Source organism: Erinaceus europaeus, chromosome 2 (assembly GCF_950295315.1).
Source record: "Erinaceus europaeus chromosome 2, mEriEur2.1, whole genome shotgun sequence".
In the NCBI taxonomy this organism is placed as follows: domain Eukaryota; kingdom Metazoa; phylum Chordata; class Mammalia; order Eulipotyphla; family Erinaceidae; genus Erinaceus; species Erinaceus europaeus.
Genome location: NC_080163.1, coordinates 195721155 through 195744537, shown reverse-complemented (window position 1 = coordinate 195744537; position 23383 = coordinate 195721155). Strand labels below are relative to the sequence as shown.

The following is a 23383-nucleotide window of genomic DNA, read 5'->3' as shown; positions in this document are numbered from 1 at the left end:
ATAATGTTTGGGAGACAGAACAAACTAGGTACCAAACTAAATATAGGGGATGAGGAGTAGGAGTCCAGGGCCAAACTGGAGTCTCAGGTCTCATGACATGGGCAGAGGGGACATCCCTGAGTTGGAAACCAGATAGGAGGCTTGAATCTGGGTTTTGCGGTTGAGTAATACAGAAGGCAATCGGGACACATGAGTCTGGCTGGACCTCAGGTGAGACTTGCCCAGCAAGCGAAAGATGATGGTTGGTTAGTCTGTTATGAACACGGGCACAGACAGTAGCTACCAAAGCTTGCCTGGCCTTGGGACAAGTGACCCTTCAGTGCCCTCTGCCATCATTTCTAAAGATAAGCAGATGACAAAAGGGACAGAACGGCAATGTTTCTTCGAGAATAGTTCAGAGCCAGGGAGATAGCAGAGTGGTTATGCAAAAGGCTTGTGTGCCTGAGGCTCCTGAGTCCCAGGTTCAACCCCTGGCACCACCATACTTCAGAATTGAGTAGCGCTCTGATAAAGTACTTTATAATAAAAATAGACTTGATTAGGTTCTTTTCAGTGCGGAAAGGTGGAAGCTAGAGAGGGCTGAAAGCACAGGAGGCCTTGGGTTTTCCACATAAGTCTTTATTACAGTGTAAATCCAAGCTCAGGCCTCCCCTGGGCCCCATGCAAAGCCCCAGCATGGGGGCTAGTGGCGTCCAGGAGACACCGACGCCTCACGGCGCCTCCAGCGGCCGGCCTCTGAAGTGCAGGGCAAGTGCCCTACTAGGCAACTACAAGTCCCAGCAGGCCCCGCGGCCCAAGTGCTTCGTCTTTCCTGGACTCTTAGAGCAGAGCCTCTTGGGAAAAGTAGTCTGGACCGCGCAGGCGATTGATGCAAAGTCCCTGGGCTGAGTGATTTTGAAACCCGCCAGGAACTGGCCGAGGCAGGGTGAGAGTAGGGATGAAAGGGATGTGGAAGGGGTCAGAAGGCTGCAGGGGTTGGGAGCAGGCGTCGCGCGCGCGGGCAGAGACACCCTTTTCATTCGGCTTTGGCTTTGGATCCGGAGACTGCGGCTGCTGCCGAAGCAAGGGCTCCGGTCCCTGGGATCTTAGCGCGGATCCTGAGGGAGAAACAGGTAGAGTTAGGAGATGCAGCCAGTGACAGGGTGGGCTACCTGAGGGCTGAGACCCCAGAGCCAGCCCCTGCCCGCTGCCCAGTGCATTGCCTGTGTTGGACATTCTGCCCTGGGAGATCTAAGAATTTAAGACTTAAGGTTGTAAGGCTCCCAAGCTGTTCCCCTTCTCCACCCCATCCAGGTCCCCTGCCTTACTTAGCTTTGATGTGGCTCAGCTGATTGGTCACCAATCCCACATACTGGTCGATCTGGGCCTGGGGAAACCAAGAAGTGAGATAGGAAAGGAGCCGTTCTCTCTACTTCAGACAGGAGGCTCTTTCCTCCTCCACCTCCAAACCAGGAGTGAGTGGAGAGTGGTCCTCCCTTCCCCCTCCAGTTCTAAACCTAATCAGAGGAGGTGGCTGGGCCAGTGGCTCAGTGGGTTGAGCACAGGGCTTAACAGGTATGAGGTCCTGAGTTCAAACCCTGGCACTGCATATGCCAGAGTGATTGATGTTCTGGTTCTTCCACATATATGTCATGGAGGTCAGAAGTTCAAGCTGAATGATTACTTGATGCTCCAGGGATTAGGGGTGAAGGAAGGGTGATGCCAGGTAAAAAGCACCAGAGTTTGTAAGTCAGTCTGTGCTTTGAGCAAGTGAGAGAGAAAGAGAGAGAGAGTTTAAGGGACTGGGTGGTGGCATATCTGGTTGAGTGCACATATTACAATGTGCAAGGGCCTGGGTTCAAGACCCCCAGCCCCCACCTTAGGGGGAAAGTTTCACAAATGGTGAAGCAGTGCTGCAGTGTCTCTGTCTCTCTCCCGATCTACCCCATCCTTGCATTTTCTGGCTGTATTTTTAAAATATTTCATTTATCAATGAGAGGAATAGAAGGAAGGAGGGAGGGAGAGGAAGAGAGAGAACCAGACATCACTCTGGTACATGTGCGCTGAGGATCAAACTCAGGGCCTCATGCTTGAGAGTTCAATGCTTTATCCACTGCGCCACCTCCCAGATCTTTCTGGCTGTCTTTATCATATATATATATATATATATATATAGTAAAAAATTTAAATATATTTAATATATAAATATATAATATATATTTAAAATATATATATATATATACTATATATATAGTAAAAAAATTAAAAAGAGAGAGTAAAGGGTAGTGTGGGAGTAGAGAGCACTTGCATTGTCAAATCCCAAAATGGATTGACTGGTTTTAAAAAAAAAGCGTATTTATTTTATATGAGACAGAAGGAGAGATTCACATGAGCGAGAGAGAGAGAGAGAGAGAGGGGGGATCTAGGGCATCACTGCAGCACAAGCAGTGGTAAGTATGGAACCAGGACTCTCAGACATTCAAGTCCTGTGCTAAACTAGCTGAGCTGTTTCTCTGACAACTGAATTAAGTACTATTTTAATATTTTAAAAATATACAAGTATTTACTGGAGAGGGAAGAAAGCCCTGCAGGGAGGGACTGGGGAGTCTGAATTGGGTCTCTGAGCATGGTAACAAGTGCCGCCACAAAGTGCCTATTTTACTAGTTTTCATTATTATTGTTAATTTTTTAAAAATATATATTCATTATTGGATACAGACAGAGAAATTGAGTGGTAGGGGTAGACAGGGAGAGAGACAGAGACACCTGCAGCCCTGCTTTACCACTTGTGAAGCTTTCCCCCTGCAGCTGGGGACCAGGGGGAATCTGGGTCCTAGCCCATTGTACTGTGTGTGCTTAGCCAGCTGCACCACCACCTGGCCCCTGTTATTATTATTATTTTTTTAAAAATATTTATTTAGTCCCTTTTGTTGTCCTTATTCTTAATGCTGTTGTTATTGATGTCGTCGTTGTTGGATAGGACAAAGAGAAATGGAGAGAGAAGGGGGAAGACAGAGAGGGGGAGAGAAAGACAGACACCAGCAGACCTGCTTCACCGCCTGTGAAGCGACTCCCCTGCAGGTGGGGAGCCGGGGGCTCGAACCGGGATCCTTATGCTGGTCTTTGCACCACATGCGCTTACCCCACTGCACTACTGCCCAACTCTCCCATTATTATTTTTTTATTTTTATATTTTTTAAATATTTATTTATTGATTGATTCCCTTTTGTTGCCCTTGTTGTTTTATTGTTGTAGTTATTCTTGTTGTCGTCGTTGTTGGATAGGACAGAGAGAAATGGAGAGAGGAGGGGAAGACAGAGAGGGGGAGAGAAAGACAGACACCTGCAGACCTGCTTCACCGATTGTGAAGGGACTCCCCTGCAGGTGGGGAACCGGGGGCTTGAACCAGGATCCTTACGCCGGTCCTTGTGCTTCGCGCCACATGGCGCTTAACCCGCTGCGCTACCGCCCAACTCCTCCATTATTATTTTTAAACCAAAGCATTCAGCTGCAACTTATGATGGTGCTGGGGACTGAACCTGGGACCTCAGGGTCTCAGGCATGAAAGTCTTTTTGCAGAACCATTATATTATTTCTCCAGCTCTACTGAACAAATTATTTTTACTTATTTATTTTTTGATAGACTAGAGAAAAATTTTTATTTTTTTAATATATTTATTAATTTTTCCCTTTTGTTGCCCTTGTTGTTTTATTGTTATAGTTATTATTGTTGTTGTTACTGATGTTGTCATTGTTGGATAGGACAGAGAGAAATGGAGAGAGGAGGAGAAGACAGAAAGGGGGAGAGAAAGACACTTGCAGACCTGCTTTACGGCCTGTGGAGCTACTTCCCTCCCCTGCAGGTGGGGAGCTGGGGGCTCAAACCAGGATCCTTAGGCGATTTTTACTTATTAACATGAGAAAAGAGAGAGGAAGAAAGAGGAGGAGGGGATGATGACGACGACGCTGGGGACACAGGACCTCATATTTTAGAATCCAACATCTTATACACTGCACTATCTCCTGGATCTCCCCTTATTAATGATTTATTTTAGATTTATTAACACCAGTAAGAGAGAACTAGAGCATCACTCTGGAACATATAATGGTGGGGATTGAACACAGGACCTCATGAGTAAAAATCCAGTCTACAGCACCACCATAAATCAGAGCTGAGCAGTGCTTTGGATAAAATATAGATAAATACAAATAATCAAAAATTATTTTAAAAATGAAGTAGAGGCAAGACAGCAGCCAACTGAGCTCGGCCAGGCTGGGACATGTTACAAGCTGCTGACCTGTTCAGGGCTGGGATGCTTGCCTGTTTCTGGCTGGCATGCCTGTCATCGGGGCCCTGACTGGGTTGAGAGGGCAGACACCCCATTTGGTTAGGGTACAGCTAGCAGACACTCACCTGGTGCTGCCGATACAGCAGGGGGACGGTGAACAAGCCTATCACTCCTGTGGACACAGAAATGGGGTGTTAGGATTCTCCCCAGAGACTGACACTGGAGCAGCTGTCTCCTTATGTCTCCCCAACACCTCCCCCCCCAAAGCCTTGCCAGCTCACCCAGAATGAGAAGAGTCAAGCCATTGAAGATGGCACCCACGAAGGTCAAGATGTAGAAGAGCAGGGCCAGCTGGGGTAGAGGGTGAGGGACAGAGGTCAGAGGAGCTTCTGGGGGAAATGCCTCAGACTGTGAGCCCCCACCCCACTCTGGGGATAGGAAAGGGAGTGCTGGGCTGGGAAGCTGGGGTGGGGTGGGAAGTCAGGCACCTTAAGGGAGTCCACGAGGTCTTCCACCAAGAAGAAATGCCGCAGCTGCGTGGCCGAAGACACCACCCAGGAGGTGATCTGCCGGGACAGATGTTCCGTCTGCTCCCGGGTTAGGGTCAGGTCCACGTCCAGATAGGCCCTGAGCAGACATAAGACAAGAAAGCTGGAGGGGGGGGGGGCACAGGGCTTGGCTGACCCCTTGCCCAGGGGAGACTGGGGAGAAACTCAGATGTAGAGGCTAGGGTCAAGGTCACAATCAGGGATAGGGAGACAGCATAGTGGTTCTGCAAAAGACTTTCTTTCTTTCTTTTTTTTTTTTTTAAAGATTTTATTTATTTATTAATGAAAAACATAGGAAGAGAAAGGCATGTACAAACTATTGTATTCACTGTTGAATGTAAAACATTAATTCCCCAATAAAGAAATAAATTATAAAAAAAAAAGAAAATCATAGGAAGAGAAAGAACCAGGCATCACCCTGGTACATGTGCTGCCGGGGATTGAACTCAGAACCATGCTTGAGAATTTGATGCTCCATCCACTGCGCCACCTCCCGAACCACTTCAAAAGACTTTCATGCCTGAGGCTCCAAGGTCCTGGGTTCAATCTTCAGGCACCATCCTAAGATAGTGCTCTGGTCTCTCTCTTTGTATCTCTTTCATTAAAATAAATAAATAAAATATTTAAATTAAGGGAGAATAAAGGCTATGATCAGGCAGCCTGGTAGGTGGCAAAGCGGACCAGGCATTGGATCCTCCAAGCATGAGGTCCCAAGTTCGATCCCTGTCATCGCATGTGCCAGAGTGATGATTTGGTTCTCTCTCCTCTACTTAACATAAATGAATATTTAACCAAAATGGTCAGGAGAGGGTATGGAGGATTAAGAGTAAGAGGTTAGAATCTGAAGTTAGGGTTTTCTTTTTCCTTAGAGACAGAGACAGAGAGAATGAGAGAGACCACAGCACTACAGCTTCCTTCAGTGCAGGGGTTGGCGCCAGGCTCAAACCTGGGTCGTGCACACGGCCAAGCAGTACACTGCCCAAATGAGCTACTTCACTGGCTCACATGAGAGGGTTCATTATTGTGGTTTTACATTTTGTTATTATCTTTATTTATTTATTGGACAGAGACAGTCAGGAGTCAAGAGGGAAAGGAGAGATAGAGAGGGTGAGAAACAGAGAGACACCTGCAGCCCTGCTTCACCACTTGTGAGGCTTTCCCCCTGCAGGTGGGGACCGGACGCTTTGTAACATGTGCGCTCAACCAGGTGCTCCACCACCCGACCCTTATTGTGTTTTTTTTTTTTATGTTGACTTTTATTTCCAGTGAGGTTTTCACAGTGCTCTCGGCTGACTTTTGCAGACAGAAAAGGAAAAAAGAACGATCTGGGAGGTGGCGCAGTGGTAAAGCTTTGGACTCTCAAGCATGAGGTCCTGAGTTTGATCCCCGACAACACATGTGCCAGAGTGATGTCTGGTTCTTTATCTCTCTTCCTATCTTTCTCATAAATAAATAAAATCTAAAAAAAAAAAAAAAAAAAAAAAGAATAGGAAAAAGAGAAAAAGCCTCCTCAGTACCGAAGCTTCCTCCAGTGCCATGGGAGCGGGCCTTGAACCTGGGCAAAGTAGGTGCACTCTTCAAGTGAGCTTTTGCTGGCTTTTTTTTTTTTAATAAAAGATCTCTTTTTTCTTTTTTAGAAAATCAAATTATTTATTATTGGAGAGAGAGAGAGAGAGAGAGAGAGAGCTGCAGCCTTATTTTACCACCTATGAAGCTTTCCCACTGCAGGGCTTGAAACTGGGTCCTCACGCACTGTCATATATGCGCTTAACTAGGTGCACCATCGCCTGGCCCCTAAATAAAAGATCTGTCTAACATCTTGGGCATGCACTCTGAGGGGGGCTTTTCTGGTGCTTATTTTTCAGATCAAGCAAAGGAGAGATGCTACGGCACCATCCCACCAGCTATAGAGCTTCTCCTGCTGTTATGGTGCTTCCACATAGAGTGTGGGTACAAACCCAGGCATCAGGGCTGCGAGACAGCATAATGGTTATGCAAACCCAGGCATCACACATGTGAGGGTGCCTTGATCTACTAGGTAAGTGGGGTTCCAGTATTTTACTTATTCTATGGGGGGGGGGGGAAGCAGAGCACCACCCTGGTACATGTAGAACCAAGAGTCCAACTGAGAGCCTCAGGCATACAACTCGAGATCTCCCAGCTAAGTGAGATGATCTCCCTGGTAGCCTGGGTGCTAGTTTAAAATCAGATTTCAGAGACCCCATGGTGGTGCATCTTGTTGAGTGCACATATTACAACGTGTAAGGACCTGGGCTTACGCCCTCATGCCCCAGGCCCCCACCTACAAGGGTGGGGTGAACTCACAGGGCTGGTGGGGGGACTCACTGGAAGGGGTTGGTGCCGTTGCCGCCGCGGCGCACAGCCCGCAGCACTTTGCGGTAAACCCTGAGAGAGATGGTGGCGCAGAGCAGCAGCAGCGCCACATGGGCGGCCACTGACACGATGCTGAAGTGCAGGAGGCAGAGCAGGGAGACCATGAGGCCCGTGAACACAGCTCCCGACGTCCGTGTGTCCTTCCAGTACAGCAGGTCCGCCACTGTGGAGGGCAGGGGAGGGGGGTTCAGAAGAGGCTTCCGAACCAGTCTGAATGCTCTCCCCCCCCCACCCCTATTGATTGATTGATTTGAGAAGGAAAGGAGCAGAACTTCACTCTGGCACATGCAACGTTGGGAGTCGAACTCAGAATCTTATACTTGCAAGTCCAGAGCTCTAGCCACAGCACCACCTCCCAGGTTACCTGACTGACCTCTTGACTTCCACTTCCTGCCCTACCACTAAACCATGGCCTCTGGACTCACCTGTGTAAGTTTTAATCCAACTCTCAAAAGTGTATCTTTTTTTTGCCTCCAGGGTTATTGCTGGGGTTTGGTGCAGACACTACAAATCCACCACTCCTTTTTTCCCCCTTTCTACTTCATTTGACAGGACAGAGAGAAATTGAGAGGGAAAGGGAGATAGGGAGATATAAATACACCAAGCAGATCTGCACTGCTCATGAAGGCCTCCCCTGCAGATGGGATGTGGGGGCTTGAACTTGAATCCTTCTGCACGGTGGTATGTGCGTTAAATGGAATGCGACACAGCCTGGCCCCATGCATTTTTTTTTTTCAATTTATGACTGATCTATTGTGACTGTTGGTGACACAGTGAAGATCATCTGAACTGTGAGCATGAGGTCCTGGGTTTAACCTGTGATGCTCCAGTCCTTCCTCCCTCTCCCCCCCCCCCACATTTAATTTAGAGACAACCCACACCACGATTAGCCAGAGCTCAGTAGTGCTCTGGTAAAAACAAATTGACAAGATTTTCATGCCTGAGGCACCCAAAATCCTAGGTTCAGTACCTAGGACCATCACAAGCCAGACCTGAACTCTGGTAAAATAAGTAAATAAAATACAATTAGTGGTCTGAGAAGTGGCAAAGTGACCACTGACTCCCTCTTAATACTTTAAAGATTTAATAATACTTTAATTTAATTAATACTTTAAAGATTTATTTATTTATTAGCAGGAAAGAGAGGGCCAGAGCATCATTCAGACATATACAATGATGGAGATTCAACTGCTTATTTCATTCTTTTGAAAGGCTACAGGTTACTCCATAGTGTCATTCATTTTGTTCCAGCAGGTACCAACAGCAGGGTCATTCATTCTGTCTCCAGCTCCTGCTCCCATCAGGACCACAAGAACCACCCTTCCACAGAAACTCTAACTTCCTGGAGCTTCTATTTCTGACACAAAATCGCAGGAGTGGATTGGCCCTCTGGTGGACCAGTTGCATGTTTCTGAATGTTGTGAGTATTGTCAGCTTGTGAGGCCAGGCAGTGGGGCACCTGGTTACACACACATAGCACTAAGTGCAATGACACATGGAAGGATCCAGGTTCAAGCCCCAGGCTTCCCACCTGCAGGGAGGGAGGGGCTTCATAAACAGTGAAGCAGGTCTGTAAGTGTCTATCTTTTTCTCTCCTTTATCTCCCATGCTCTCTCAATTTCTGTCTTATCCAATAAAATGGGAAAAAATAGCTGCCAGGACCAGTGGATTCACAGTACCAGCACCAAGCCCCAGCAATAACCCTAGAGGCATAAAAAAAAAAAAGTCCAAGTGTTTATTAGTGAAATTTGAACACTCTAATTTCCACAAGCAACTCAGAGTCACCTCTGAATCCTTCCCAGTATGAGAGTGGAGGGTGTGTTACTTTTCTATTACAATTTATGTGGCCTGGGAGATAGTGCAGTGGATAGAAGGCTGGAAACTCAACCATGAGGACCCGAGTTCCATTCCTGGCATCACCTGTGCCAGAGTGATGTGTGCTTAGCCAGGTGTGCCACCGCCTGGACCCTCTCTTTTTTTTTCTATCCCTTTCTAATGCCACCTCTCTTCTTGGTTTCTCTGTCTCTATCCAATAAATAAAGTAAAATAAAATATATAAATAAATATGGGGGCTGGGTTAAGCGCACATAACATCATGCTTAAGGATCAGGTTCAAGCCCCAGCTCCCCACCTGTGGGGGTGAGGGGAACACTTCAGGAGCAGTGAAGCAGGGCTGCAGGTGTCTATATTTTTCTTTTTTTTTAATTTTTATTTATTTATTCCCTTTTTTTGCCCTTGTTGTTTTGAGTATATTTTTCTTTCCCTATCTCATCCTCTTGCTCTCTCAATTTCTCTCTGTCCTTTTCAATAAAATAGAAAAAATATATTTTTTAATATTTATTTCATTTTGTTGCCCTTGTTGTTTTATTGTTGTAGTTATTATTGTTGTTGTTACTGATGTCGTCATTGTTGGATAGGACAGAAATGGAGAGAGGAGGGGAAGACAGAGAGGGGGAGAGAAAGACACCTGCAGACCTGCTTCACCACCTGTGAAGCAAAGCCCCTGCATGTGGGAAGCTGGGGCTTGAACTGGGGTCCTTACACTGGCCCTTGCGCTTTGAGCCACATGCGCTTAACCCGCTGAGCTACCGCCCAGCGGCTGGAAAAAAAAAAAAAATTAAGAGAAAAAATGGTTCCAGTGAGTGGTGAATTCATACTGCTGGCACCAAGCTACAGTGACAACCCTGGTGGCAAAATAAATAAGTAAAATAAATAAGTAAATATCAGTCTGGAGCATCCTGGGAGGTGGTGCAGTGGCTTAAAAAGCAATGGACTCTGTCTGAAGCATTGGCCCTCAGCATTACATGTACCAGAAGGACGCTCAGCTCAGGTTCTCTGTCTCTTCCCCTTCCCCATCTCATAAATAAATCTTTTTTCTTTAAGCTGGCCTTTTGGAATGTCTTAGCCCCACTCCAATCAAACTCAAGCGGAGGCACTTGAGCCCTCCAGCCTGACTCCCTGTACACATCTTTCCCCCACCCCCAGCTACCTCTAAGGAGGCCAGGTCCTCCACCCTTAAACACAGGGCCCCCCCCCATCTGCGAGCTCCCCTGACTGAGGCAGGTGCCAGCCCCAGGGGGAGGGGCCGGGTCACCGAGGCGGGGACTAAGTTTAGGCCCGCTGGGGGAGGGGGCCGCCCAGCAGCTGTGCTGGCACTTCAGCTGCTGAGTGACAGCGCTGCCTGGGCAGGAGGCTGGGGGAAGGGGGCTCTCTGTTCTTGGGCCCCCAAGCTCCCAGGAGCAAGAGAGGGGACTCCACTGTCGCTCCACATTCTCCCTAAGCACCCCAGGTCACCGCTGGCCCTCCAGGTCCAGCCTGTAACTTTGGGGAACCTGGGGCACATAGGGAACATGTTCCCCTGCCCTATAGCACATGAAAGGGCATCCAGACCCCTTTCCGCATTTCCCCATGCCCCCCAACTCCGTCCCAGCTGGCCAGGCAAGCCCACCTTTGCTTCCCATCTCTGCTCCGAGTGAGAGACCGGCGGACACCACTGCTTCTTGGGGTTTGGGCCCCCTTGGGTGGAGCTGGGAGGGAGGCGGGCTCCTCAGGGCCCAGCCAATGGTTCTTCCTAGAGGTGGGCACCATTCCAGAAAGGGCTGGCTCTCTGAAACCCTCTCAGAGCAGCCAGGTCTGTAACCTCCCCCAGAGCATTTCTTTACTAACATGTTCTTAAAGTGTATTTAGTTACTCATTTAGTAGAGATAGAAGGAAATGGAGAGGGAAGGAGGAGGTAGAGGAGAGGAGAGACACCTGCAGTGTTAAGTCGGCCCCCTGCACATAAGGACCAGAGACTTGCTCTGGGTGAGAGAACAAGGGTACTGTTCTGGAACATGTGATACTGGGGAATGAACCCAGGACAGGGCGTCACTGTCCTAGATCAACTTAGAGAGAGAGAGAGAGACCACAGTTCCAAAGCTTCCTCCTGGTGGTGGAAGCCAGGTTTGAACCTGGGTTGTATGCATGACAAAGTAGGTGCACTGTCCAGGTGAGCTATTTTGCCAGACCCTCTCATGTTATTCTTTTCTTCCTTTCTTCCTTTCTTCCTTTCTTCTTTCTTTCTTTCTTTCTTTCTTTCTTTCTTTCTTTCTTTCTTTCTTTCTTTTTGCCTCCAGGGTTTATTTGCTGGGGCTCAGTGCCTACACTATGAATCCACAGCTCCTGGAGGCTATTTTTTCCCCTTTTGTTGCCCTTGTTTTTTTATTGTTGTTGTAGTTATTATTGTTGTTGTTGTTGTTGTTGTTGATATTGTCATTGTTGGATAGGACAGAGAGAAATGGAGGGAGGAGGGGAAGACAGAGGGGGGGGGAGAAAGACACCTGCAGACCTGCTTCACTGCCTGTGAAGCGACTTCCCTGCAGGTGGGGAGCCGGGGGCTCAAACCAGGATCCTTCCACAGGTCCTTGCACTTTGAGCCAAGTGCACTTAATCCACTGCGCTACCACCCGGCTCCCCCCTCTCATGTTTTTAAGTCCAACACTGTAGCCACTGTGCTGCTTCCCAGGCTGCTTATTTATTTTTTGTCTTTGCAGTACCAGGGCTTCCTGAATGTTAGGGTTAGTGTTAGGGTTAGGGTTAGGGTTAGGGTTATGGTTAGGAATGTTCAGTTTCACTGCTCCAGGCCACTTTATCATTGGGGGGGGGGAGAAAAAGGGGAGAGAAGGAGGGGGAGACTGCAGCACTGGAGCTTCCTCTGGTGCTACAGAACCTCCCACATGGCTCCAGAGCTCCCACCTGGACCCTAACACAGCAAACCACAGGCCCTACCTGGTGAGCAATTTCTCAGAGCCTGGGAATACTTTATTTTTTATTTTTGTTGTTAGAACTTCACCTCTCCCCGCTGACCTTTTCTGATTGGGGGGGCAGGGGGGAAACAGAGTGTGATGGAAAGATACCACAGCATCAAACTTGTCCCCAGTGAGGTAGGCTTCAGTCTTGAACCTAAGTCACAGGCATGGCAAACCAAGCAGCCTCCCAGGTGAGCTATTAAGGCGTCCTCCTCCATATTTTAAAGGCAGGGTCTGTTGGCAACTGGTTAGTTCATATGCTCAGGGAAGGGCCAGGATAATAGCTCTCAGCCTGTTAGAGCATCAACTTGCCTGATGAGGCACCACAGCAGGTTTAATTCACAGTATCACCTGATAACACAGCTGAGCAGTGTTTTGGTCTCCTCTCTCTCATAAATAAAAATAAATATTTAAAAAATCATATGGAGGAGTCGGGCGGTAGTGAAGCCAGTTAAGCGCATGTGGTGCAAATCGCAAGGACCGGCGTAAGGATCCCGGTTTGAGCCCCCGGCTCCCCACCTGCAGGGGAGTCGCTTCACAGGCGGTGAAGCAGGTCTGCAGGTGTCTGTCTTTCTCTCCCCCTCTGTCTTACCCTTCTCTCTCCATTTCTCTCTGTCCTATCCAACAATGACGACATCAATAACAACAATAACTACAACAACAATGAAAAACAAGGGCAACAAAAGGGAAAATAAATAAATATAAACAAATTTTAAAAATTATATGGGGCCTGGGCTACAACACATTAGATAGAGTGCCAAATTTATAAGCATCACATATGCCAGAGTAGTTCTCTTTCTCTCTCATAAACAAAGTTAAAAAAAAGATATAGGGGCTGGGGGAGACAGCATAATAAAAAAAGCCTTTTTTTTTTTTTGCTTTCCCCCCTTTTGTGGCCCTTGTAGTTATTATTATTGTTATTATTGATGTCGTTGTTGTTGGATAGGACAGAGAGAAAAGGAGAGAGATGGGGAAGACAGAGAGTGGGAAAGAAAGATGGACACCTGCAGACCTGCTTCACCACCTGTGAAGCGACTCCCCTCCAGGTGGGGAGCCCGGGGCTCAAACCGGGATCCTTAAGCCAGTCCTTGCGCTTTGCACTACCTGTGCTTAACCCGCTGCACTACCACTGACCCCCTGCATAAAGCTTTTCATGTCTGAGGCTTTGAAGTGCCAGGTTGAATCCCCAGCACTACCATCAGACAGAGCTGGTCTTTCTCTCTCTGTATTCAAATAAGTAAATATCTCTCTTATTCAAATAAATATCTCTTATTTATCTCTCTTATGCAAATAATAAATAAACAAAATCTTAAAAAAAAACAGATGGGGGTCGGGCGGTAGCATAGGGGGTTAAGTGCACGTGGCACAAGGATCCTGGTTGGAGCTCCCGGCTCCCCACCTGCAGGGGAGTCGCTTCACAAGTGGTGAAGCAGGTCTTCAGGTGTCTTTAACTTTCTCTCTCCCTCTCTGTCTTCCCCTCCTCTCTCCATTTCTCTCTGTCCTATCCAACAACGAACGACATCAACATCAACAACAACAATGATAACCACAAAGCTACAACAAGGGCAACAAAAGAAAAAAAAAAAACAGATATGGTCAGGGAAGAGGAGAGTCTTTAGAAGCAGAGTTTACAGGGCTGGGGAGACAGCATAATGGCTATGCAAAAAGTCCTTCAAGCCTGAGGCTCTGACGTCCCAGGTTCAATCCCCAGCACCACCATAAGCCAGAACTGAGCAGTGTTCTGATTAAAAAAAAAAAAGTGGAGTTTATTTAAATAAGTCCCAGGGCTACTTCCAGTAAGATTGCCTTGTTGAAATTTTTTCAGGGATTTGACCTGTCTCAAATCAGCCTCTAGGGGGAGCACCCAAAAGGAATTCTTATTTATTTATTTATTTATTTATTTATTTAATCAGCCTCTAGGGGGAGCACCCGAAAGGAATTCTTATTTATTTATTTATTTATTTATTTATTGCAGGCAAGCAATCACAATGTTCCCACTAGGGCTAACTTCTCAAATGGGAAGGATATATATATTTGAAGAGCCAATGACAATTTTAAATAATAGAAAATGTTTTGAAGGGCGGCCTGGGAGATGGTGCAGTAGATAAAGCCTTGGATTCTTAAACATGAGGTCCTGAGTTTGGTCCCTAATATTGCATGTGACAGAGTGATGTTCTGGTTCTCCCCCTACCCCATTAAATAAATATTATTTTTAAATGTTTTAAAAGGGCGGAGTTTATAATGTCTACCCACTAGCAACCAACCCCCCCTTCCTTCTTTCCTCTCTCTTCCTTCCTTCCCCAGGCTGATTCCACTCCATTCCCACCCTCCCAATCACTGCTGTAGCCCAGAGGACCAGTTTTTAAGCTTACCTAGAAGGTGAAGTCCCGAGGCGAATTCTGATTGGCCCGTCCTATCGAAGCACTGCCCTGTGATTGGCTCCCGGTCCTGCCGCCAGGGCACTTCTTCCTCCTCCTCCAAGGGCTCATCAGGCCAAGAGTGGGAATCCTGGGATCCTGGTGAAGGAGTTCCGACCTGGGGAGTCCCAGAACTCGGACTGGGCTGTGGTGTCAACACTTTAGGTGGCGAAGATCGAGCAAGTCCAACTTGTAAGTCCAGTTCTGGCATGTTAGAGAGAGAAGGTCTTGAGTTTTGATCTTGGAGATGCCCCAAGGAAACACCACCCACCATCCTTTATGGCTTCCAGCTCAGCACCCTCAGTCTCACCTTTCCCAGCCTCTTGAGCCTCTGGGCCTTCTGGCTCCTCGTCTTCCAGAGGGGCAGAGCTACTGGTGGAGGAGTCCTCCCGGGACCCCTCTTCCCGGGTGGCCCAGCCCAGCTGGTCCAGCTGGAGCCGTAGGTCCTCCAGGGGGCGCTCGATCTGAGGGGCTGTGTCCCCGCGGCGCGCGGGCTCCGGGGACTGGCTCAGGCTAGGGATGCTCTCCAAGCTGTCACCCAGGCTGAGCTGTGGGGGTGGGTCTCGGGGTTCTGAGACTGAACGGCCCTGGGGTCGGGAGCGACGGGCGACTGAGTCCCGGCGGGTCCCAGAGCCCACCAAGCCGTCGAAGGCGATGTAGGAAAAGGTCAGCTCCCGGGGGGTGCCCCAGTCCTGCGACGTGGTCTCTTCCTCCTCGTCCTCTGAGAATTCCCGGGCTGTGTGCAACTCCCGAAAATCTGAGTCGTCGTTCCCTCCTGCAGAGCAAAAAAAAAAAGGGGGGGGTCATAGATCAGGATTCTGAGCCACAGTCTTTACCCCTATCCACCCAGCTGCTGTGACCAGACAGACGGATGGACACACGTCCCAGCTCACACCCTCCCCCTCCACTTACCTTCTGTGGAGTCAGGGGTAGAGGAGGCTGTAGATGGTGCTTCTTCTGCAAAAGGAAAAGAACAAGTCTCTGACTGTCTGAATCCTAACAATAGCAGTGCTGTGGTGGCTAGAGCAGAGGACTTCAAAGCATGAGGTCCCTGCCATTGTTTGTGCAAGGGTGATGTTCTGTTTCTCTTTCTCATGCTAATGAATAAATATTTTTTAAAAGTCAATATAGTCATCCAAAAAGTTTTCCTGCCTTAGTCTCTGATATCCCAGGTTCAGTTCCCGGAATGACCAATAATCCAGAGCTGAGCAGTGCTCTGGTTCAAAATAATAATAATAATGATTAAAAATGATTATTGAGGGAGCTGGGCAGTGGCAAGTGGGTAAAGCACACATGGCACAAAGCGCAAGGACTGGTGTAAGGATCCTGTTCAAGCCCCAGGCTCCTCACCTGCAGGGGGTTTGCTTCAAAGGAGGTGAAGCAAGCCTGTAGGTGTCTTTCTCCCCCGTCTTCCTTTCCTGTCTCGACTTTTCTCTGTCCTAACAATAGCGACAGCAATACCAATAATAACAATGATGATAATAAAACAACAAGGGCAACAAAAGGGGAAAAATAAAAAATAAAAAGTTTAAAAAATGGTTGTTGACAGATTTTTTAAGTTTCAGTTCTGAATACATCAATCAATTAAATTAAATATTTAACAGAATATTTTTTATGGATATATATTTTTTAATTTTTTAAAATATTTTTTATTTTATTTATTCCCTTTTGTTGCCCTTGTTGTTTTATTGTTGTAGTTATTGTTGTTGTTGTCGCTGTTGGCTAGGACAGAGAGAAATGGAGAGAGGAGGGGAAGACAGAGAGGAGGAGAGAAAGATAGACACCTGCAGACCTGCTTCACCGCCTGTGAAGCGACTCCCCTGCAGGTGGGGAGCCGGGGTTCGAACCGGGATCCTTATGCCGCTCCTTGTGCTTTGCGCCACCTGCGCTTAGCCCGCTGCGCTACAGCCCGACTCCCTTAACAGAATATTTTTAAAGTGACATTAAAATTACTTATGAGCTGGGGAGACAGCATTCAGGTTATGCAAATAATCTTTATGCCTGAGGCTCTGAGGTTCCAAGTTCAATCCCTAGCACCACCATAAATCAGAGCTGAGCAGTGCTCTGATAAAAGAAGGAGGAGGAGATGGTGAAGGAGGAAGAAGAGAAAGAGGCAAAAGAAAAGAAGATCTAACTTTTTTTTCCTTTTTGCTTAATCAAGATAGAGAAAACCAGATCATCTCTCTCACACATGGAATGCTGAGGATTAGGATTAGAATGCTGAGGACACAGGATTCAACTTGAGACCTCATGCTTCATACTTCCAAGTTCAGTGCTCAACTCCTTGTGCCACTACCCAGGTCCAGGAATCATTAAGTTTGAATAACAGGGGTGGGGGTTAGCATAATGGCTATGCAAAAAGACTTTCATGTCTGTGGTTCGGAAGTCCCAGGTTCAATCTCCTGCTCCCCTCCCCCCCATAAGCCACATCTAAGCAGTGCTCTGGTAAATAAATCAATGTGAATCACAGGACCTTTAAACTACTCTGCATACTGACTGGAAAACTTAAGTATCCCTGCTAATAGGAGTTCAAATCCAAGCATTTTAATTTCAGAGTCTTCAGATTTAGAAACTTTAGGAGATTTAAATTCTTTTTTTTTTTTTTTAACAACCACTTGTCAAAGCACCCATTGTGTGACAGGTATAATTTAGACTCTGAGGATACAGCTGTTGAAAGAAAAAAATATTCTGCCCTTATAAAGTTTATACCTTATGGAGCAGAGAATCAAACAAGTAAATATATGGTGTAGGTACTAAGAGTGTGAGAAAAATTCAGCAGCCCAAGAGAAGAGAAAGTGGGTCTTCTATCTCAGATCAGGAGGCCAGAAGGCTTGCTCTTTTTTAAAAGTATATTTAATTTTATTTATTTTGAATAGAGACACAGGTAAATTAAGAGGGAAGGGGGAGACATAGATAGATAAATAGATAGATAGAAGAGACACCTGCAACATTGCTTTCCACTTGTGAACCCCTCCCCCCAGGGGCTTGAACCCAGATTCTTGTATATCGTAACCTGTGTACTCTATCAGGTGCACCAGTCTGTCCTAGAAGACTTGCACTCTCTCTTTCTTATATTTTCCCCATTTTATTGGAGGATAATAGCTAACATTATAGTTGTTGACATATAGAAGGCCTGCTCTTATTAGATCGCATTTGAGCAGAGACCTGAATGAAGTGAGGCAATCGTGTGAATATTTATGGAAAGTCTTGCAGGCACAGGGGAACCAGTACTGTTTCTGAGGCAGATATTGTGGTCCAGCTGAGAACAGAGGGTTGTGAAGGTGTGACTGAAGCAGTGGCAGAGGGGGGAGTGGGGTGAGAGAGAAAGGCAGAGAGATAAGGGTGAGGTGTTCATGTAGGACCTTCCTGTGTAAGGCAAGGTAAGGGCAAGACCTTGGAATAATAGGATGACAATGTCCAGTATGGAGACAACAAATTCTTAGAATGTTGACTCCCATAACATACAAATGGCCAGATCTGGAAGTACTCACATGCCCAGCTATCAGCAGTCCAGGGACTTTAGACAAAAACTGTGGGCTACAGTCTCAGAGATGGGGAACATACACAAGGGGTTTTGATGTGGAACCCCAGACCCTTGGAGCTAGCTTGTAGATTTATCTCCTGGGCAAGTCCAATATTGTTCGTAAACGGAAATTGGATACCCATAGACCCCACCTTAATTCCTTGGCTGGGCCTAGAGAGGAGCGGGTTATTTCCAGGATTACAACTAATCAGTGGTAAAGCTTTCTAAAGAGTCCGGAGTCCTGGTCCCACTGATGCCTGTTCCCGTGGACGAGAAAGTTGGACACTCTGGATGAGGTCAGGGCTGCCTCCGAGTCTAGGCAGAGGACGCAGGTGGGATGCCATGCTTGATGGAAGGGGTGCTAGACCTCTTGTCTCCAGACTGGCCACATCCCTCCCTTCAACTCCCCTCAGCGCCAGCTGCGGCCAGCACCAGGGCGAGGGGACAGCTCCCGGCGCCCGTCGGGCCCTGGCGGGGCCCGACGGTAAATCCCAGCGCCCAAAGGGGCCCCTCCAGCTAGCCGTGTGTCCCCCACCTCCGCCCCAAGTCATTCGGGTCCTCCGGGTCAGGTCGCCCGCGGCGCGGCTAGAATGCCGAGGGGGAAGGGAATAGCTTCCTTTGTCTCCTTTGCTTCCTTCCCATCCCGGCTCTCCTGCGGCCTGGCGCAGAGGGGGACACCGGAGAAGGGAGCCCCCCCCAAAGGCCTTTGAGCTGCTCACCAGGCCCGAGCCTCCCCATACTCACTGCAGTGGGCGAAGACCGGCAGGACCTGCCCCATGGCCCCCCTCGGGCCTGCATCAGGACCCCCGCCCACTCCGGCCACGCCGCCCTGGGCTTGGGGCCGCGGGCGCTCATGTCCACCGCGCCCACGCCGCCGCCGCCGCCGCCGCCGCCATCCTCGCCGCCACCTCCTACGAGGCCGCTCCAGCAGCCGCCGCCGCCGCCGCCCTCTGCTCGGCTCGGCGGGGGCGGGCGGGGCCGCGGCGGGGAGAGCGCTGCAGCTCGGGCCCGGGGGCGGGGCCACGGGGCAGGCGGCGTCCATTCCGAGGGAGGACTAGGGGGCGGGGCTCCGCACCAGGGGGCGGGGCTCAGGGTGTAAGTTTCTGGGTCCACGAGGCTAGAGGGCGGTGACGAGGGCGGGGCTTACACGAAGGGGCGTGGCCTTAAGGGACGAAATGATCTTCCAAGGCCAAGGTGAAGGAACCTAGAGGAAGATCCTGAGAACGTGGACTTCAGGTGGGCTAGGGCGGCGCTAGGAGCTAGGGGTGGCGCTGAGGAGATGGTGGAGGTAGTCTACTACTCTGGGCTAGGTAGGCTGAACCTCAGAGAGAGTGAGAAAGGGGAGAGAAGTTTTGAGACAAGGAAAGGAGCTGACATATGCTTGAGGTTTAAACCAAATTAGAGGTGGGTGGGGTAAATCAGAGCCAGAAGTAGGGAGGCAGACTGAAGTGTTAGAGCACCAACTTGCCTGTCTGACCTTGGGACCTTAGAGGTCCCAAATTCAATCACCAGGCACCACCTTATGCTAAGGTGAGCAGTACTGTGGTCCTCTCTCTCCCCTGCTAAGTCCTAATACATACATACACACACATACATACATACATACACATACATACATACTTAAATGAAATACGGACAGGCTTTGGAAGCGGCTCAGTGGATAAAGCGATGAGCTACCCAGGCGTCATGGGGTCCCCAAGTTTGATTACTCTGGTTCTCTCTCGTATCTCTTTAGTAATTTTTAAAAATTTGTTACCTTGGAAAAACTTAAGATGCTCTTTAGAGAAACTGCTAAATTTGCTGCCTATAGAGGAAATGAGGGGTCTAGGTGGTGGCACACCTGGTTAAGCACGCACATTACAGCATGCAAGGGCCCAGGTTCAAGCTCCTGGTCCCCATCTACAGGGGGAAAGCTTCACGAGTGGTGAATTAGGACTGCAGGTGTCTCTCTGTCTTTTTCCTTCTCTAGCTCCCCTTCCCTTCTCAATTTCTGTTTCTATCCAATAATAAATAAATAAAATATATTTTTAAAAATAAAGGAAATGGGGGGGATGACCAGGGAAGCAATGTAGCCCATACAATGGGCATAACTTGGAGAGAGGAAACTCCTTTGACTAGTATGAGTGGTTTCTGACCTTGTGTTTGAGGAGTATTTCCAAGGGGCTAAGACTGAAACAGAACCTGAACGGTCTCAAAGAGCAGCCGAACCCAGGACTGGGCTCAGGAGTTTGCACAAAGGTTTTTGCTGGGCATCCAAAACCAAAGTCTTGTGGTGAGAACTGTGTTTCTGGAGTTGATTCCCCCCGTAACGCTGTATTCTTTTGTGACTCAGTGGCCTTTTCCTTAAATTGGAGATGACATAAACTATAGTGTAACAGATGCCAAGTGCTAGTTTGCTACATTATTTTTCCCTCATCCGGATCCCATCCATATCACTGCAGAAAAGGGACTGGGCAGTGGTGCACCTCGTTAAGTGTATATGTTACCTACCATGTGCAAGGACCAGAGTTCAAGCCTCCAGTCCCCACCTGCAGGGAGGAAGCTTCATGAGCGGTGAAGCATTGCTACAGGTCTCAGTCTCTCTCCTTTCAATTCTTCTCTGTCCTATTAAATAAAATTTAAAAGACGGGGGAGGGGGTAATGGCCATTGGGAAAGTACATTCGTTGTGCTGGCACGGAGCCCCAGGAAAAATCCTGATGGCAACCAAAGAACGAGAAAAACAAATTTAAAAAGAAAAAAAAAGATGCAGATGAGAGGAGACCCAGGAGTCCAGTCCCCTCTAGCGACCAGACCAGAGTGCAGGTCAAGGGCATGGGAAATAGATTTAAGTGGCTTATTTTCTCACAGCAGAGGAAATTAATGTGTGTCTGTGTGTGGGCATCAGAGAGAGAGTGGGAGAGAGGGAGAGAGGGAGAGAGAGAGAGGGAGAGAGAGAGAGCAGGTGCAGCAGGTGGAGTCTTTGGGATCCCAAGATAGAAGGATGGCGGCTCTTACCCGCCTGTTGGAGCGTCTCTTCTGGCCAGCTCCAAAGGGAGAGGAAGAGGAGGGAGGACTCCGGACTCAGGGTGGACCTCAGCTCCTCCTAGACTCCCCGCGCTGTGCCCAGCGGCCTCACGGGGGTGCGTCTGCGCCCGGGGACCTGCGCTTCGGGGCGAGCTGCGCGCAGGGCTGGCGGGCGCACATGGAGGACGCGCACTGCGCCTGGCTGGCGCTGCCGGGGCTGCCCCCGGGCTGGGCTTTCTTCGCGGTCCTCGATGGCCACGGCGGGACGCGCGCTGCGCTCTTTGGTGCGCGCCACCTGCTGGGCCACGTGCTGGAGGCGCTGGGACCCGCGCCCCGCGAGCCCGAGGGCGTGTGCGGGGCGCTACGGAGCGCCTTCCTGAGCGCGGACGCCCGCCTGCGCGCGCTCTGGCCCAGAGGCCAGCCCGGCGGCTCCACGGCGGTGGCGCTGCTCGTCTCCCCGCACTTCCTGTACTTGGCGCACTGCGGGGACTCGCGCGCCATCCTGAGCCGCGCAGGCGCCGTGGCCTTCAGCACCGAGGACCATCGTCCCGTGCGGCCGCGGGAACGCGAGCGCATCCACGACGCGGGCGGCACCATCCGCCGGCGGCGCCTCGAGGGCTCGTTGGCCGTGTCTCGGGCGCTGGGTGACTTCGCCTTCAAAGAGGCTCCCGGGAGGCCCCCGGAGCTGCAGCTGGTTTCTGCCGAACCCGAGGTCACCGCCCTGGCCCGCGGGGCTGAGGACGAGTTCCTGCTGCTGGCCTCTGATGGCGTGTGGGACGCCATGACTGGCGCGGCCCTGGCGGGGCTGGTGGCTTCGCGGCTCCGCCTCGGCCTGGCCCCGGGAGCTCGTCTGCGCGCAGCTGCTCGACACATGTCTGTGCAAGGTTCAGGGGCGCGGCGTCTCCCCGGAAGTACACGTGGGATGGGCGCCGCGCGGGGGCGCACATGTTCCCATGCACAGAGACCCGGGTTCGAGCCCTCGTCCTCACCTGCAGGGGGAAAGCTTCACAAGTGGTGAAGCAGGGCGGCTGGTGTCTCTTCTCTCTCTCTTTTAATTATCTTATTTATGCAATAGAAATAGCCAGAAGTCGAGAGGGCAGATACAGAGGGAGAGAGACAGAGACAGCTGCAGCCCTGATTCAGCATTTGCAGAACTTACCCCCCTGCAAGTGGGGACCAGGAGCTCGAACCCGGGCCCTTGCACAGTTAACATGTGCGCTCAAATAAGTGCGCCACCACCCGGCCCCTCTCCCTTTAAATTTATTATTACTGGATAGAGACAGAGAGACACCTTCCTCCCTGCTTCACCCCTCGTGAAACTTTCTCCCTGCAGGTGGGGGCCAGGGGCTTGAACCCAGGTCCTTGCGCATGGTAATGTTTGTGTTCAACTAGCTACTCCACTGCCTATAGCCCCTGGGAGGAATTTTTTTTCCTTTTTTTGTATTTATTTTATTTATTCCTTTTTGTTGCCCTTGTTTTATTGTTGTAGTTATTATTGTTGTTGTCGTTGTTGGATAGGACAGAGAGAAATGGAGAGAGGAGGGGGAGACAGAGAGGAGGAGAGAAAGATAGACATCTGCAGACCTGCTTCACCGCTTGTGAAGCGACTCCCCTGCAGGTGGGGAGCCGGGGGCTCGAACCGGGATCCTTATGCCGGTCCTTGTGCTTTGCGCCACCTGCGCTTAACCCCCTGCGCTACAGCCCGACTCCCCCTGGGAGGAATTTTTTTTTTCCATATATTTTTTTTTTTAGAAATTTTTTTTTTATTAAAGAAAGGATTAATTAACAAAACCATAGGGTAGGAGGGGTACAACTCCACACAATTCCCACCGCCCAATCTCCATATCCCACCCCCTCCCCCGATAGCTTTCCCATTCTCTATCCCTCTGGGAGCATGGACCCAGGGTCATTGAGCTTTGCAGAAGGTAGAAGGTCTGGCTTCTGTAATTGCTTCCTCGCTGAACATGGGCGTTGACTGGTCGGTCCATACTCCCAGTCTGCCTCTCTCTTTCTGGGAGGAATTTTTAAGAGGAAGGATGTGATCTTTTGGATTGGGATAGTTGCGGGACAAATGAATGAGCCCTGTGGTTTGATTTGTGACAGAAATAGTGGGAGGAGCTTCGGGAGGTGGGCGTGTCCCTCGTGGTGGGGGCGGGGCTAGTGCCCGGAGGGCGTGGTCGGTCCTAGTGAGAAGACAGTTTAAATGGGCAGGTGGGCGGAGCTTGAGGACTATGAGCTTGAAAAGCACAGGGATTGCTGGGGATCTCTACTTAGGAAGATTTTAGCACTGTCCCATAGGACTCTCTTTCTCCACCTTCTCCAGGGCAGCCTGGACAACATAACCTGCATCCTAGTCTGCTTCCCGGGGGCCCCCGGGCCTTGTAAGGAGGCGATCAAGAAGGAGAAAGAGCTGGATGCAGTCCTGGGCCACAGGGTTGCAGG

At 49.5% G+C, this 23383-nt stretch overlaps 2 protein-coding genes across 3 annotated transcripts in view; one reads left to right on the top strand and one right to left on the bottom strand.

Moving 5' to 3' along the window:
- Positions 1-602: 602 nt before the first annotated feature.
- RTN2 (reticulon 2) lies at positions 603-18904 on the bottom strand. Of its 2 annotated transcripts, XM_007532204.3 has the most exons (11): positions 18682-18904; positions 15327-15371; positions 14725-15189; positions 14336-14618; positions 10659-10825; positions 7163-7373; positions 4757-4895; positions 4550-4619; positions 4394-4440; positions 1308-1366; positions 603-1097 (listed from the first exon to the last, which is right to left on the bottom strand). In XM_007532204.3, the coding sequence occupies exons 1-11, from the start codon at positions 18713-18715 to the stop codon at positions 1016-1018; spliced, it is 1602 nt and encodes a 533-aa protein (XP_007532266.1). In that variant the 5' UTR covers positions 18716-18904; the 3' UTR covers positions 603-1015. The 2 variants fall into 2 exon arrangements, with proteins under 2 accessions (XP_007532266.1, XP_007532267.1); XM_007532205.3 differs by lacking the exon at positions 10659-10825 and having other exon boundaries at positions 14370-14618; positions 18682-18903.
- A 2034-nt stretch (positions 18905-20938) lies between these two features.
- PPM1N (protein phosphatase, Mg2+/Mn2+ dependent 1N (putative)) overlaps positions 20939-23383 on the top strand; it is a 5202-nt gene continuing 2757 nt past the window's right edge. Inside the window, 3 exon segments of the mRNA XM_007532227.3 lie at positions 20939-21782; positions 21784-21825; positions 23265-23382. Coding sequence (XP_007532289.3) covers positions 21120-21782; positions 21784-21825; positions 23265-23382 — 823 coding nt within the window. The 5' untranslated portion in view covers positions 20939-21119.